At 36.4% G+C, this 13,113-nt stretch overlaps 1 protein-coding gene across 1 annotated transcript in view; it reads left to right on the plus strand.

Annotated features, from left to right (window-relative positions):
* Positions 1–13,113, plus strand: part of MYT1L (myelin transcription factor 1-like) — a 123,715-nt gene that overhangs the window by 41,519 nt on the left and 69,083 nt on the right. The window contains exons 5-6 of the mRNA XM_009694589.1: positions 5,811–6,788; positions 11,342–11,476. Of these exons, the coding sequence (XP_009692891.1) occupies positions 5,811–6,788; positions 11,342–11,476 (1,113 nt within the window). The remainder of the gene's footprint in view (positions 1–5,810; positions 6,789–11,341; positions 11,477–13,113) is intronic.

The following is a 13,113-nucleotide window of genomic DNA, read 5'->3' on the forward strand; positions in this document are numbered from 1 at the left end:
TATGATATTAATAGGAATAACCCAAGTAAGAACATCTGTATTCTACCAATACTTTACGTGAATATTTTTAAATTACGATGCTATTCATGCAGATCTGACATAGGCAGAGGTATAATAACAGGTCGTAAGGAGGACATAAGCAAAGAAAAAAGAGTATTTCAGGGCATTAATTATATACAAACACCTGTGCATTTAGATGAGAATATACTGATTTGTACAGAAAACTAAATCTTCAAAAATGCTGCTATGCCAAAATAATTTGTTAATGTTCATTGTTTCTATTTAAAATGTATTTTAAATACAAAACCAACTTAAAACAAGGAATGCTTTTATATGTCACTAATCACTCCACAAAAGGAAAGAAATTGAGATCTGTGAGGATCCCTTTTAGTCCTTAAGGGAAGAAAAAAGATTAAAAAAAAAAAGTAGTACTTAATTTTCCAGTGAGCAAAACTAGATAAAAAGTGGAACGCACAGAAAATTAAAAGATGAAAATGTAACAGAAAAAAGAAAAAAGGGATGAAAAGACAAAGTAAGACAGCAAGTTATGTACAGTATTTAAGTCTGTATGGGCTTGCTCTGTGGTCCTTACTCCTACTTTATAATACTGAATCCTACTGTGATGTGTGGTGTTCTTTAGCTCAGACCTTCCTTGCCATGCTTAATGACTTCTACTCTTCATGTATTTTCCTTTAAACACTGGTTATTAGTTGAATACTATAATTATTTTCAGAGAGTCTAAACAGTAAATCCCAGTATTGTAACTATTATAAGTAGGTGTAGCAGGCTGAGGGGGAGGAGTGAAAAAAAAAAAAAGATATAATGGAATAATTAGAATGCATCAAGTAAATAAGTGAGCAGTTATCTTTTCTTTTGACTTTCATTAGGTAATATAAGGGCCATAAAAGAATCAACTACTGTAAAAACAAATTGCTTGGGTCTTTACCTAAGGTACTTACAGTGTAAAAGAACTTCAGGAACTTTTGCAGAGATGAAGGAAGAATTGCACGTGGTCAACTTCAGTGTTCAGTGCGTCCCTGAAATAGGCATATTCAAAAGCTTGGGCTCTGATCCAAATCCCATGTCAATAGGAGTGTTCAGACTTTTAGAGACCTTGCTTGGGCCCTTCAGAGAGTTACATGTGTGCTCTGTTTCTTCCGTGTGGAGTGGAGAAGTTGAGAGCTCACTGAGTTTTCCACTTCTTCAGTTTCCTTACTGGTAAGATTTTCCCAGAGGAGAAAGCAATGTACAAACAACCCCTTGCTGCATACAATGCTGTAACTTTCTAAGATTTGGAATTCGTTTGTGCCAACGTTGTCATGCTAAGTATCTCTCATCGGCTAGCTATCATAAATTGTAATGTGGAGTTGTATGCATGCACCTCACTTTACAACTTAGAGGGAGAAAAACAGTGATGCCGTAGTACCATATACTGAGCACTTAGGTATTCACAAGTGGCAGTAGCAAGAGCAGTGAAGTGTTTTAAAATGGGCAATGCTGCCTGGGTAATGAAACCATCCATCTGGGCAGGAAGCCTTATGACCGCATAGAGGTTCAGCTTGTTAGCCATCATGATTTCCCGTGCTTGGGAGAAAGTGAGTAATTTGATACATGGACCACAAATTTGAAAAGTCTTGTGTCTGAAGTCTTTGGCCTTTGGTAGGAATGTAGCTGCTATTACTGAAGTATCATTGCCTCTCTCTGCAGAATCTCTCAAACTAAATGCTGTATATTTTCCTTTTCAAAAAGAAGGTGCTGTTTTGCATGACTCCCTACACTAAAGACAGCAAGCCATTTCTTCTGCCAAAAAATTGTTTAATTATGGATGTGATAGGAACAAAGGGAGGAAACAATCAAGGATGTAGAGGCTGTAGTCGTTCTCCAGTGACTCCTGGTATGACATGGAAAGAGTCACTCAACTTCTCTGTGTCTCCATTTCCCATCTGTAAAATGGGGTTAAAATACCTACCTCACAGGGGTGTTGTGAGGCTTTTTAAAATAATGTTTGTAAAGTGCTTTGAGATCCTTGGATGAGGGGCAAAAAAAAGTGCAATAAGAAATCAAATTATTTGCTTTTTTTAGTGCAATATAAGAGCGCACTTCTGTTGAGATGGCTAAAGGCTTCCAGCTCTTCATAGCTATTCCACATACTCTTCACTATAATTTCCCTCCTGTCATTTGTTATGTGTGTTGGGAGTTTAAAAGAACAAATTTTGCAACCAAAAGTACCTGAATTGTCGTAGTATTGTGTGGATGAGGGCTAAAATAATCTGATACTGTTTTTAAACTGTGTTGCATATTCGTTGTCCGTGCAACCCTAAAGCTAAGAGAAAAAGGAGGTACGATAACTTTGTGCGCTCTTCACCTAAACCGGCTAACTTGTGTCTTTTTGAGACAAACTCAGCCTCTTCACCAAATAAAAAACTGCCGTTTGGGTCAATGGTTACAAAAAATATGTAAGGGGTAGAGCAGGTGTTTTAGTCCTCTGGTATGTTTTGCAGTCATTTAACAAACAGCCATTAAACAGTACAGCGTAAAGGTAGGTACTGAGTTAAAGGTTAAATCTTAGTAATTGTAGAAATGTGAAATGAAAGCAAGATTAGATTTTACAGAGCTGAATCAAAGAAAAGGCACATAGGTTCACGTGGAGCTGCTAGGCTAACATACTTTCCAGAAGTCCCTTTACTAATACACAAACTAATTTAGTACTTAAAATTTCAGTTTAATAAACAGGTGACACAGGTGCTTCACTAGAGCAGGCTCAGCATCCAACAGAAGGTTATTGAGGAGATGACATAGTATACATAAATACCCTTTTCATTAAAATTAACTGCTGCATGGAGATAAGAAACATGAGCAAAATAGTTGTTAAAGAGAGTAGATGCAAGAAAAGGGGAAAAATTAAAAGAGGAGGAATGAAACTTGATTAAAATATTTTGTTTTCCTGCCTCTCATCCAGGATTCATGCTTTACACTTTCTTCTCCTCCACCACCTTTTTTTCTTCTTCTTTTTAGGGTTGAACGGGCAGGAGAACTGAAAAGGATATAACCAAACAAACAGAATAAAAAATATTATAGTTACAGCTTTCACCCAGCTTCACCTACTCAAAAGGAATTTACATGTCTTCACTCACACAGTACGTGATTCATGTTTTGACTTTTCACTGTTGTGGAGGCAAAGTATAACATATTCCTCCCATTGGTGATCATTTACATGACTCTCATTCATTTTAAAAACAAACATAAAACTCCTTTTTTAAAAAGCAAACCCTGAAACTTTTCACATTTCAAAAGTCAGCCTAGAATAGTCACTGCATACCTGAACAGTTCTCTGGATGGCTTGAGAAAATACATTTTTTTACCTGCTCTTTATTTCAGTATCCAATTAGAGCTAGATTTGGACTGATTTCACCAGTGTTTGTAGATGTCTCGTCCTAAACTTGAAAGCACTGGCAATTTTGGAGCTATAGCTCACTGCTTCTTTAATTACTTTGATGTTCCTTCTGCTACATCTGACTGCCCATCAGACATAGTTACAAGAAGCACCCCACAAAAGCAGCAGTTTCTCTGGAACAATCTTCTTGGCATCAGGTTTTATCCTTGATATTTTAATTAATGTGGGATTTGTTTGTACTTTTCACTTTAGAAAATTATGATTAAAATATTTGCTTTTCAAATACCACAAACTAATTATCCAGTAATTCTTAGCTGCCTACTTCTGTGCAGTCATTCAAGATGGAAATTTTTCAGATAGGAAGTGTAAGTGGCATCCCTTACTTTTACATTGAAAATCTGATACTCTCATATACTTAATTTTTGAGGGACTGAAATGTAAATATGAATTATGATTATCTTGAGAACAACAGCAACTAAAATAACACCACTGTTGATGATAAATAGGTAACCCATTATTGACTTAGAATATCTTGTCATGTAAAAATACCGTACATCTGTCCTATGAATTATCTTCCCACTATATTCAAGTAGATAATATATAATATTTTACCATTAGAGCATTTTTTTCCCTAGATGTAGCCTAGTCATCTACCAGTTCTGCTGCTTAACTACAGCCTACTATCATCCCAGGATCCCTAACCACTGTGTAGAAGGAATACTATCTTGTGGCTGAAATATTAATTATTGTGCTGTTGAGCATTGTGTTTAAAACTCTGATTTATTATCTTGTCCACTGACATAAAAATTATTTTTATCAAAAATGTTTTCCTATCATCAAAATGTTAGTGTACAAGCCACCTACTACCTGAAATTTCCCACTTTGGTTTGTTTAACCCAAAACATACAGGTCGCACTTTAGAAAATGCTACTTGTTTAGGTGCACCAGTGTTGAAAATATATCTGAGCTGAAAAGATGCTATCAGAAGTTGATGGACTAGCTCTTGAGCAGGTGTTAATTGTCCTAGCTCTACTGGTTTCTTTTAGTTTGCACCAGCTGAAAAACTGGTCTAGGATGTCAATGTAATGACAGATTTAGGAACTTTCTTTTCCAGTTTCGATGCAAAACACTTAAATACTGCTTGAATATGATTTATGAGACGGTCATTAGTAAATAATGATGAATGTATATGTGTTTTAAGAATGGGGCTATGACATAACTTCTGAGTGAACATGAGATATCAGAAAATGCTCTCTGGATGATATTCATCTGACCAAATATGGATATCTTTAAGATAGGCATCTAGTCTGAGTCCCTTTGTTGTCAATGAAGAGAAGCAGGCACTTCTAGTAGTTATTAATTTCATTCTCGAGAAGATATGTTAACCAGACAGATGGCCTGTATCCTTAAAGTGTCTGCTTCTCTTATTGACTAAGGACGGGAACATCAAATGGCTTACTGAGATATAGATGCCTGCCTTGCTCATGTCTGAAGTTAGGTGAGATGAATCTCACCCTCAGGGCCTCACATTGGCTCCATCTTAGTAAGTTGTCCCTCTATTATTCAACAGTTGCTAAAACACAGCTAAGTAAGATGTGGTAACTGCACCATTATGTTACAACACACAGGACAGTGGATAGCAGCCCTATCGTACATGTATGACCATATAATTTGGGCTAGCATATCTACTTAAAATTATATTGTGCATATAATTGCTTCTATCTTCCTTTCATGTAACAGCTCTTTTAAAATTCTTACTTCTCCACAGTTTGCATAGTTAAACTGAGAGATTTTGATTTCTACTGATGGATGCACTAAGTAAAATGCCATTTTGATCTTTGCATACAGTTATTGGTTATCTAGTGTTAATGGTGTGTATGGTGTAAAAAAAGTGACAATTTCCTGCTTGGTGTGTATTCTTTCTCTTTTGGAGAATGACGTTCATCAGTAAGAGAATAAATCCAGTGGTACTCACTCCTTTGCCATCTACCACATTTACAGGAAACATAGCAGTGAGAAAAGTTGGAAATGTAGGCAATTATGTCATATTAGTTAATATGATTGTAATAAACCCCATAAAACTGTAAATATAGAAGTGAAAGGAGAAACATAAGTATTTATGCCATAATATTTAGCAGTAGTAGTAATTAGCATTTTGATTGCATTTTTCTTATCGTTTCTGTGAAAGAATTCATGTGAAAAGCAAATAAACAAAAATAGCCAATGAACTATAGAGAAATTCACTTCACATGGGCCTTAGTGTTATAGAATTGCTGTATGATTAACAATATTTGACATGCAGTTTGTTTTCTGTCCATGCGATTGCAACAACAGTTCCAATTGTAGCCACTTTTTTCTTTTCTTTTCCTTTTTCTTTCTTTCTTTGTTTCTTTCTTTGTTTCTGTTTTTTATGCAGAAGACCATCAAATGAATTGTCACAATACTCGAATAATGCAAGACACAGAAAAAGACGATAACAATAATGATGAGTATGATAATTACGATGAACTGGTGGCCAAGTCATTGTTAAATCTTGGCAAAATTGCAGAGGATGCAGCATACAGAGCCAGGACAGAATCAGAAATGAACAGCAATACATCTAATAGTCTGGAAGATGATAGTGACAAAAATGAAAATATTGGTCGGAAAAGTGAGCTGAGTTTAGATTTAGACAGTGATGTTGTTAGGGAAACAGTGGACTCCCTTAAATTATTAGCACAAGGACATGGTGTAGTGCTTTCAGAAAACATTAATGACAGAAATTATGCAGACAATACTTCACAGCAAGATAATAGGAATATGAACTTTGTAATGCTAGGGAAGCCTGTGAACAATGGACTTACAGAAAAAATGGTGGAGGAGAGTGATGAAGAGGTGTGTCTCAGCAGTTTGGAGTGCTTAAGGAACCAGTGTTTTGATCTGGCTAGGAAACTCAGTGAGACAAACCCACAGGAAAGAAATCAACAGCAAAACATGAACACTCGTCAGCATGTCAGGCAAGAAGATGACTTCCAAGGAAGAACACCAGACCGGAATTACTCTGATATGATGAACCTAATGAGGCTTGAAGAACAGTTGAGCCCCAGATCTAGGACTTTTTCTAGCTGTGCAAAGGAGGATGGTTGTCATGAAAGAGACGATGATACCACCTCTATTACTTCAGATAGGTCTGAAGAAGTGTTTGATATGACAAAAGGTAATTTAACCCTGCTTGAGAAAGCAATTGCTTTGGAAACTGAGAGAGCAAAAGCCATGAGAGAAAAAATGGCAGTGGAAGCTGGAAGGAGGGATAATATGAGATCATTTGAGGAACAGTCTCCAAGACACCTTTCTGGAGATGACAGGAAGCCTAAACCCAGTGACGGCCATGTCAAAAAGCCATATTATGGTAAAGGTAATATTTCTATATACCGTATGTTATGTCATGAGAAAGTGTGAGCTAACGTGTGAAGTTTTGCATAGATTTCTGAAATGAAGTTATTAATTCCTCACAATGGGAACTTTATTTACATTGTAGTAGTATGACATGACTGTAAAATAGCATCATGCTGCCATTATAAAATACAAGAATTCATTCTGCAGTGTTAGAAATATGTACAGTATTTCAGTGAATATCATTTGGCTAAATTACAAAAATAACTTTTCAGGGAAACAAAACAAATAAGAGATCATGTTGAAAGAGGCAAAGATTTTTCTCAAGTTTTTACTGTATTTTATAGTAATAATTAAAAAACAATGAAGAGAATTACGTTGCAAACTATATTGGAGAGTGGGGTTTTATGTAGCAGGTAGTCAATCAGCTATGAAGTGCATATTTTACAGATTAGATTGGGTAGGTGGCATCATGACTTATAAAATTATCATCAAATGACAGTTATTGATGAAGCCTCTCCCATCTAAAATGTAGAACTGCCTGATAGAAATTGAACAGTATCAGAATGACCGATAACATAAGATAGGGGCAGTGACTGCACATTAATTATCTTAAGATAGTAAGGTAATGGAAACCATTTGCTATGCAAGGCATGGTGTGGCCTGGGCTGAGATCAATAGCAATTTCTTTCTTATGTGCATTCCACTTCACTGGTTTCATTCCATTGTGGAAACAGTTAAGGTGCTGCCTTGACCATAATTCAATGTGAAGAAAAAAAAAGGAAAAAAAAAGGAAAAAAACAACAGACTAAAGGTTACCTTTAGAATGCCTTTTAATTTACGGGATTATTATGGTGATGGTGTGTTTATATTGCCACACCCCTCTTTAACATGTCTACATCTGTACATGTAGGGCCGTGTTGTATAAAGTGTTCAATACCTCCCGAGACTCATTGAACACCCCTGATTCCCATTGACTTTAGTGGAAGTTGAGGACGTGGTATTTCTTGGGAGATGCTCAGCAGGGACTGGGTTCATCTTATATTTGTTGTAAAAATATTTGGTTTCCTTTCTACAACTGAGATGGTGGGCGTTTTTCTCCTTTTTATAAATCCCTGTTTTGAAAAAGTAATACCCTAATATCTGCCTGTGACAGTCAGGTAGGCAGACAACATCTTGGTCCAAGATCTTTTTTAACAAGCCTTAAAGAAAAGTAATGACTAGTCTTTTAGAAAAGCATGGGAGTCACTGATGTCAAACACTCTTCTGCAATGTGTTTTAGTGAAGTTTTGTTTGTTTTAAACACAAATATATGGTCCAATGAGTGCTGTAGTTACTTTGGGTATTTGGGGAAGACAACTTTATTTAGTTAGTGTGTTACTGCATAGCCATGTGGATGTTGTGCTAAATGTCGTTCGCATATGACCTATTGTAGGTACATTTCCCTTTGAATATATGTCTCCAATAAAACCACAGAAAACATGGCAAACCAATATTAATTTTTGAAGAGCTTTTTAACTGTGGTGTTCTCCGGCCCTTTCAGTCTATGTATGCCTGGGAAAGCATTTATGCATATAAATCTGCTGTCTCCGAAAAGACTGTATAATTTCTGACAGTAACAAAAGTATGGAATTCCTATTTCAGTAAATTCTAGAGCTTCTTTGAACCATCCTATCTCTTGGGAGCTGCAGACTGAATTGAAAATAGGTCCAAACCCCAGCCAGGGACTAAATATTGTGGTAATTTGGACCAAGAAGCTTTGTGGAGTGGATCATTCTATGCTTTTTTAATAAAGGAAGAAAGAAAAAATTATTCCTTCCTTTCTTTAAAAAACGTGTGAGACATTCTGGTAGTTGTTGAGAGAGGAAGCTTTAAGTTAAACAATTGCTTATATCATTTGTTCTCCACTCACACATTATCTTCCAAATACTGCTGGAAGAGGTACCCACGCAGATGTATGATATGGTTAAGTGGAAACTTTTTGGGTACACAAATTTGCAGTGAGAACTACCTCCTGGCCGCAGGAGTTCTGCTTTCGGAGATCGCTGAAACAACTGTTAAGGGACCACTAACTAATTTTTCCCTGCCATTTAAAGCCTTCTAAACAGGCTTTCTTTTGAAATTTAGGAATTTTAAAACCTTTTGAGTCCTCTGACAACCTTCACTCAGGCAATACTCCCATTGTGGCAAGGAGTGAGGAAAGGTTACAGAATTAAATAAAACTATGCAATATTTCTCCCAATTAGCAGAAAAGGATTTACAAAAGCGTATCCAGTGTTTTGTATGAAGTTGTGGAAAGTTTAGTGAAATGTCTTCCATTAAAAGCAATGGGAAATTGTGCAAGTGCAATTTTATGCAAGTTTTGAAATCATTAAGAATAGTATACAGCATCTTTTCTGACTCATTAGACCATAAAGGCTCTTAAGGATCTGATACATGCTATAACTTTATAGCATAGACTTGAATACAGAGAAGGATTTGCTCGACACTGTCGGATGTAAGTGTCCGCATCCTCAGGTGCTCTAAATTAGAATATCTTCATTGACTTCAGTTGAGTTCTGACAATGTAGAGTAGCTAAAGTTTCTCTAGTTTAAAGTCTCCGAAAAGCCATTATGGTCTATTAATCATCTACATTTTTTGCAGTCCTTGAATATTGTTATATTTACATAATTTATATTTCATTTACATTACTTATTCACTTACCTAATACTTTTACACATCCCAAAGTACTTGACTCGAAGAGTTGTTCAGAGTTGTGTATGTATGTAGCTGTGGGCTTGCTGTTCTAGTGGTCTCAGCACAGGCCTATCTGGCAGGAATTCAAATCCCTCCTCTGACGTTTTCTCCTTCTGTGGCCTTGGGTTTAACTTCGTGATCTCTTTGCTTCAATTTCCTGATGTATAAGGTTACGGTCTTTCCAGGAGTGTTGTGATAACTGTATAGCACTTTGGAGCTAGATTTGTATGTGTATTTATCGTTAAAGAGCATGAAACAAAGAACTCTGTTCTACAGTCAACATGCAAGTTCAGTAAAATAAAACTTTCATAATTAGGGATTCCATTTGTAAAAGACAAGGTTTAAATACCATATTAAAATTTAAGAATGGATTTAAGACATGGAGAGTCATTACAATGAGCTAAAGAATTTCTCTAAAATGAAAGTGTTTTGGAAGAATTTGGAATGTAAAAGTTTGTGTGTGTATACATGTATATAAAAGCTACCAGAGGGAAATCAAGGAAAAATAAGTCCACAACTGAATGTGAACTCTGGATTGTATTGATTCATACTGAAAAAAAAGGGTTGTATGTGAAGTTCTACAAGTACTGAAATTTCCACTGATTGTACTGAGGGTTGCATTTGTTGAAGCTGGGGTGGAATTTAATGTAAGAAAGATTTAATGGAAAACAGATAGCAAAATCCTGTTTTCCAGAGATGAAAGCATAAATATGGAAGCAGAGTGATGACAAGAGCAGCATAAAATAATTAAGTGAGCATAGCTCAGACGGGGTATTGAAAGGAGGACGGACTGAAAAAATGGAAGAGGGAACTTGGTTGATCTTGAGCCAAAATGGTAGCAGCAGAGTATCCTGAATTTTATTCCTTTAATACTAATACAAAAATCAGCAATAATCTCAAAAATCTGGCAACTGTGGTCAAGATGGTAAGATGTAATTTGCATCATGTGCTGGGCTGGAAGGGTAGGGATATTATTTTACAGATGTTACATTACAGGAAACAAGTTGATGAAGTATGTGAGAAAGTTCTAGTTCAGGTTTAATCTCACCAGCAGTTCCACTACATTATTTGCAGAAAACTTTATTTTGTTGAAAAAAATGTCTATTTAGACTTTTCATTGATTTGTAGACGGAAGATCCAACAACATTTTGAAAGATCATTAACCTTTTAAGCATATGAATATTCAAGCATTATATATGCATGTTTGTAATGGCCCAAATTTACACAGCAAGTGATACTTTCAGTAATTCTGAATACAATGTCTACCCCGCCATAATTTAGTGAAGAGAAAGGAATATTTACATAATTTCTACCACTTGGTAAGGAATTTAAAGAAAACAAGGATCATCTCCTCAGTGAGCCTTGGAAAAGGGATTTATTTGTGCTGAATTGTTGAATCGTTACGCTGAAGAGCTGGGTTTGCTGCTCTCAGGACACTGAACTGCTATGACAGTACATTTGCAGACCTTAATACATCAGGCAAATAAGAATGTAAAGACGGGGAACTCCAACTAAACAGTTTCCAAATGACCTTACACCCTTGAGCTGATGCTTGCCAGCAGAACATTGATTGACAGTGGTACGGCTTTGCTATAAAAAGGTCACTTTCCAATCACTGTGAATGGATATTGCTGTGATCATAGGAGCCTGCAGCCTGAAAAGAAGATAACGGGATAAAAGTGACAGAACTGTGTTAAGAAGTAGAAGGGTTTTTTGTTTTTTTTTTCTTCTAGTTTTCATAAGAACATTTACCAAAGAGTAAATGACATGATTAAATGAACCTTCTTACAGAAATGTGAAAAGCATCATTCACTTGACACATTTGTTGTAAATTATAGATCCCTCAAGAACAGAAAAGAAAGAGAGCAAATGTCCTACCCCTGGGTGTGATGGAACTGGCCATGTAACGGGGCTTTACCCCCATCACCGCAGTTTGTCAGGATGCCCACACAAAGATAGGGTCCCTCCAGAAAGTAAGTTCACATTGTTTCATGGAAACCGGGGATAAAACTACAAAGATTTTTCTAGCATGCTTTTTAAACCTTTTATTTAAAAAATTAATTTCATTTTTCAGTATGGTTTGTCTCAACTTAGTCAACTGTTCTGTGTTATACTTTTTCCTTTATTCCATCATTTCCATTCTCTACTAACTTTTACACTAAAAGAACAACTTTTAAAGCTGTATTCTTTGATTTTAAGAATCCTGTTATTTTTAAACAGACGTATTCAGTCAACAGAGAAAAAGGTTTCCAGAAGATGTGCACTGCTTTTACTTCTACGTGCTGATGTCACATCAACTGTCCCTGTTGTCTTGTACAGGAATAATTGTACTTGAAAAACTTGCAACCCCTCTCCTTTGTCATTGTTGTGTCTGAAACATAGTTTATCTTGAAATAGTTCCTATTATTAAAAATAACAATTTGGCTATTTACTTAGTTACGCAACTCAGGATTTTGAGCAAACATCCCCTGTCAGTCACATGGGTGGAACTTCCTGCCATGTCAGCAGATTCTCTGCAAAGGAGGTTCACCCGTATGAGCTCACGGACGTTCACCTGAAGGCAGAGGGCTCCATTTCTGGAGGCCACCTCCTTGGCTGGTGGAACCGGCATAGTTCTCTTGAAGCTAATTGCTCTGTGCTGATTTACACCAGGCAAGCGTCTAGCTAAGATCCAGTTCTTTCACACCAATTTTAAAATGGAGTTATTCCATTGAAGCCTATGGACCTAAAATCCCCACTGTCCGTCAGCACTTACAGACCTAACCTCAATGGATTTACAACAGCCTAAAGGAAACGTTTTACAGAGAGTCAGGGCTAAAGTGGTCCCCAGTTTTCAAAGGAAAGTAGATTCTGAAGGACAGGAAAATGGAAGTGGATTAGCACACTAAGAGTGGGAGACATAAAAAGTCTCCTCTTTCATGGTAGAGTGGCTTCGTCCAGAAGTAAAGTAATGAGGAAGTGATTTAGGAAACTTTGCTGTAGTTTGGTTGGTCTCTGAATACAGTAGAACAAGTAGAGTCTGCTTTGCAAGACCCTGTAATTTTCTGAAACACAAGTATTTATTCGGTTGCTCAAAGTTCTCTCATTTTTACAAATGGTAAATAAAAAGCTCTTTAGAAGACTTTGTAAATCAAAGAAGAATATAGCTTTAAACTGTTTGCATGCTCTTGTACCTACTAAAATGAAAAAGGTGAGCTCATCTTTTTATTTTTTTCCTGTGATGTTGGCCTTGTGAAGCATGTTTCAAGAACAGCTTTGAATAGTAGGAATTTCAGAGTAAAGCTTTTGCATCTATACACAATTTAGCACGCTGATGATGGGGTGATGATGATGGTTATCTTTTAATCAGTAAAAGTGGTTAAATTTGCAAGTCTCTGAACAGCTTTTATTCAGTTCTTAACTCAGTCAAGGAATTCACTGATTTTACTAGATCTTTTTTTGAGTGAGAACTAAATACAGGCTTCCAGACTACTTCTTGTATGAGAAAAACAGAACTTTGCAAGGGCTGGATGGCCTTTATCCGTAGAGTGATGTGCTGCCATCCAGCTCCGAGACATGGATTCAGCTATGTCTCACATCATACAAAACTCTTTCGTGTTACCAAAAAGTT

The sequence above is a fragment of the Cariama cristata genome, unplaced genomic scaffold (assembly GCF_000690535.1).
Source record: "Cariama cristata isolate BGI_N322 unplaced genomic scaffold, ASM69053v1 scaffold7412, whole genome shotgun sequence".
Classification (NCBI taxonomy): domain Eukaryota; kingdom Metazoa; phylum Chordata; class Aves; order Cariamiformes; family Cariamidae; genus Cariama; species Cariama cristata.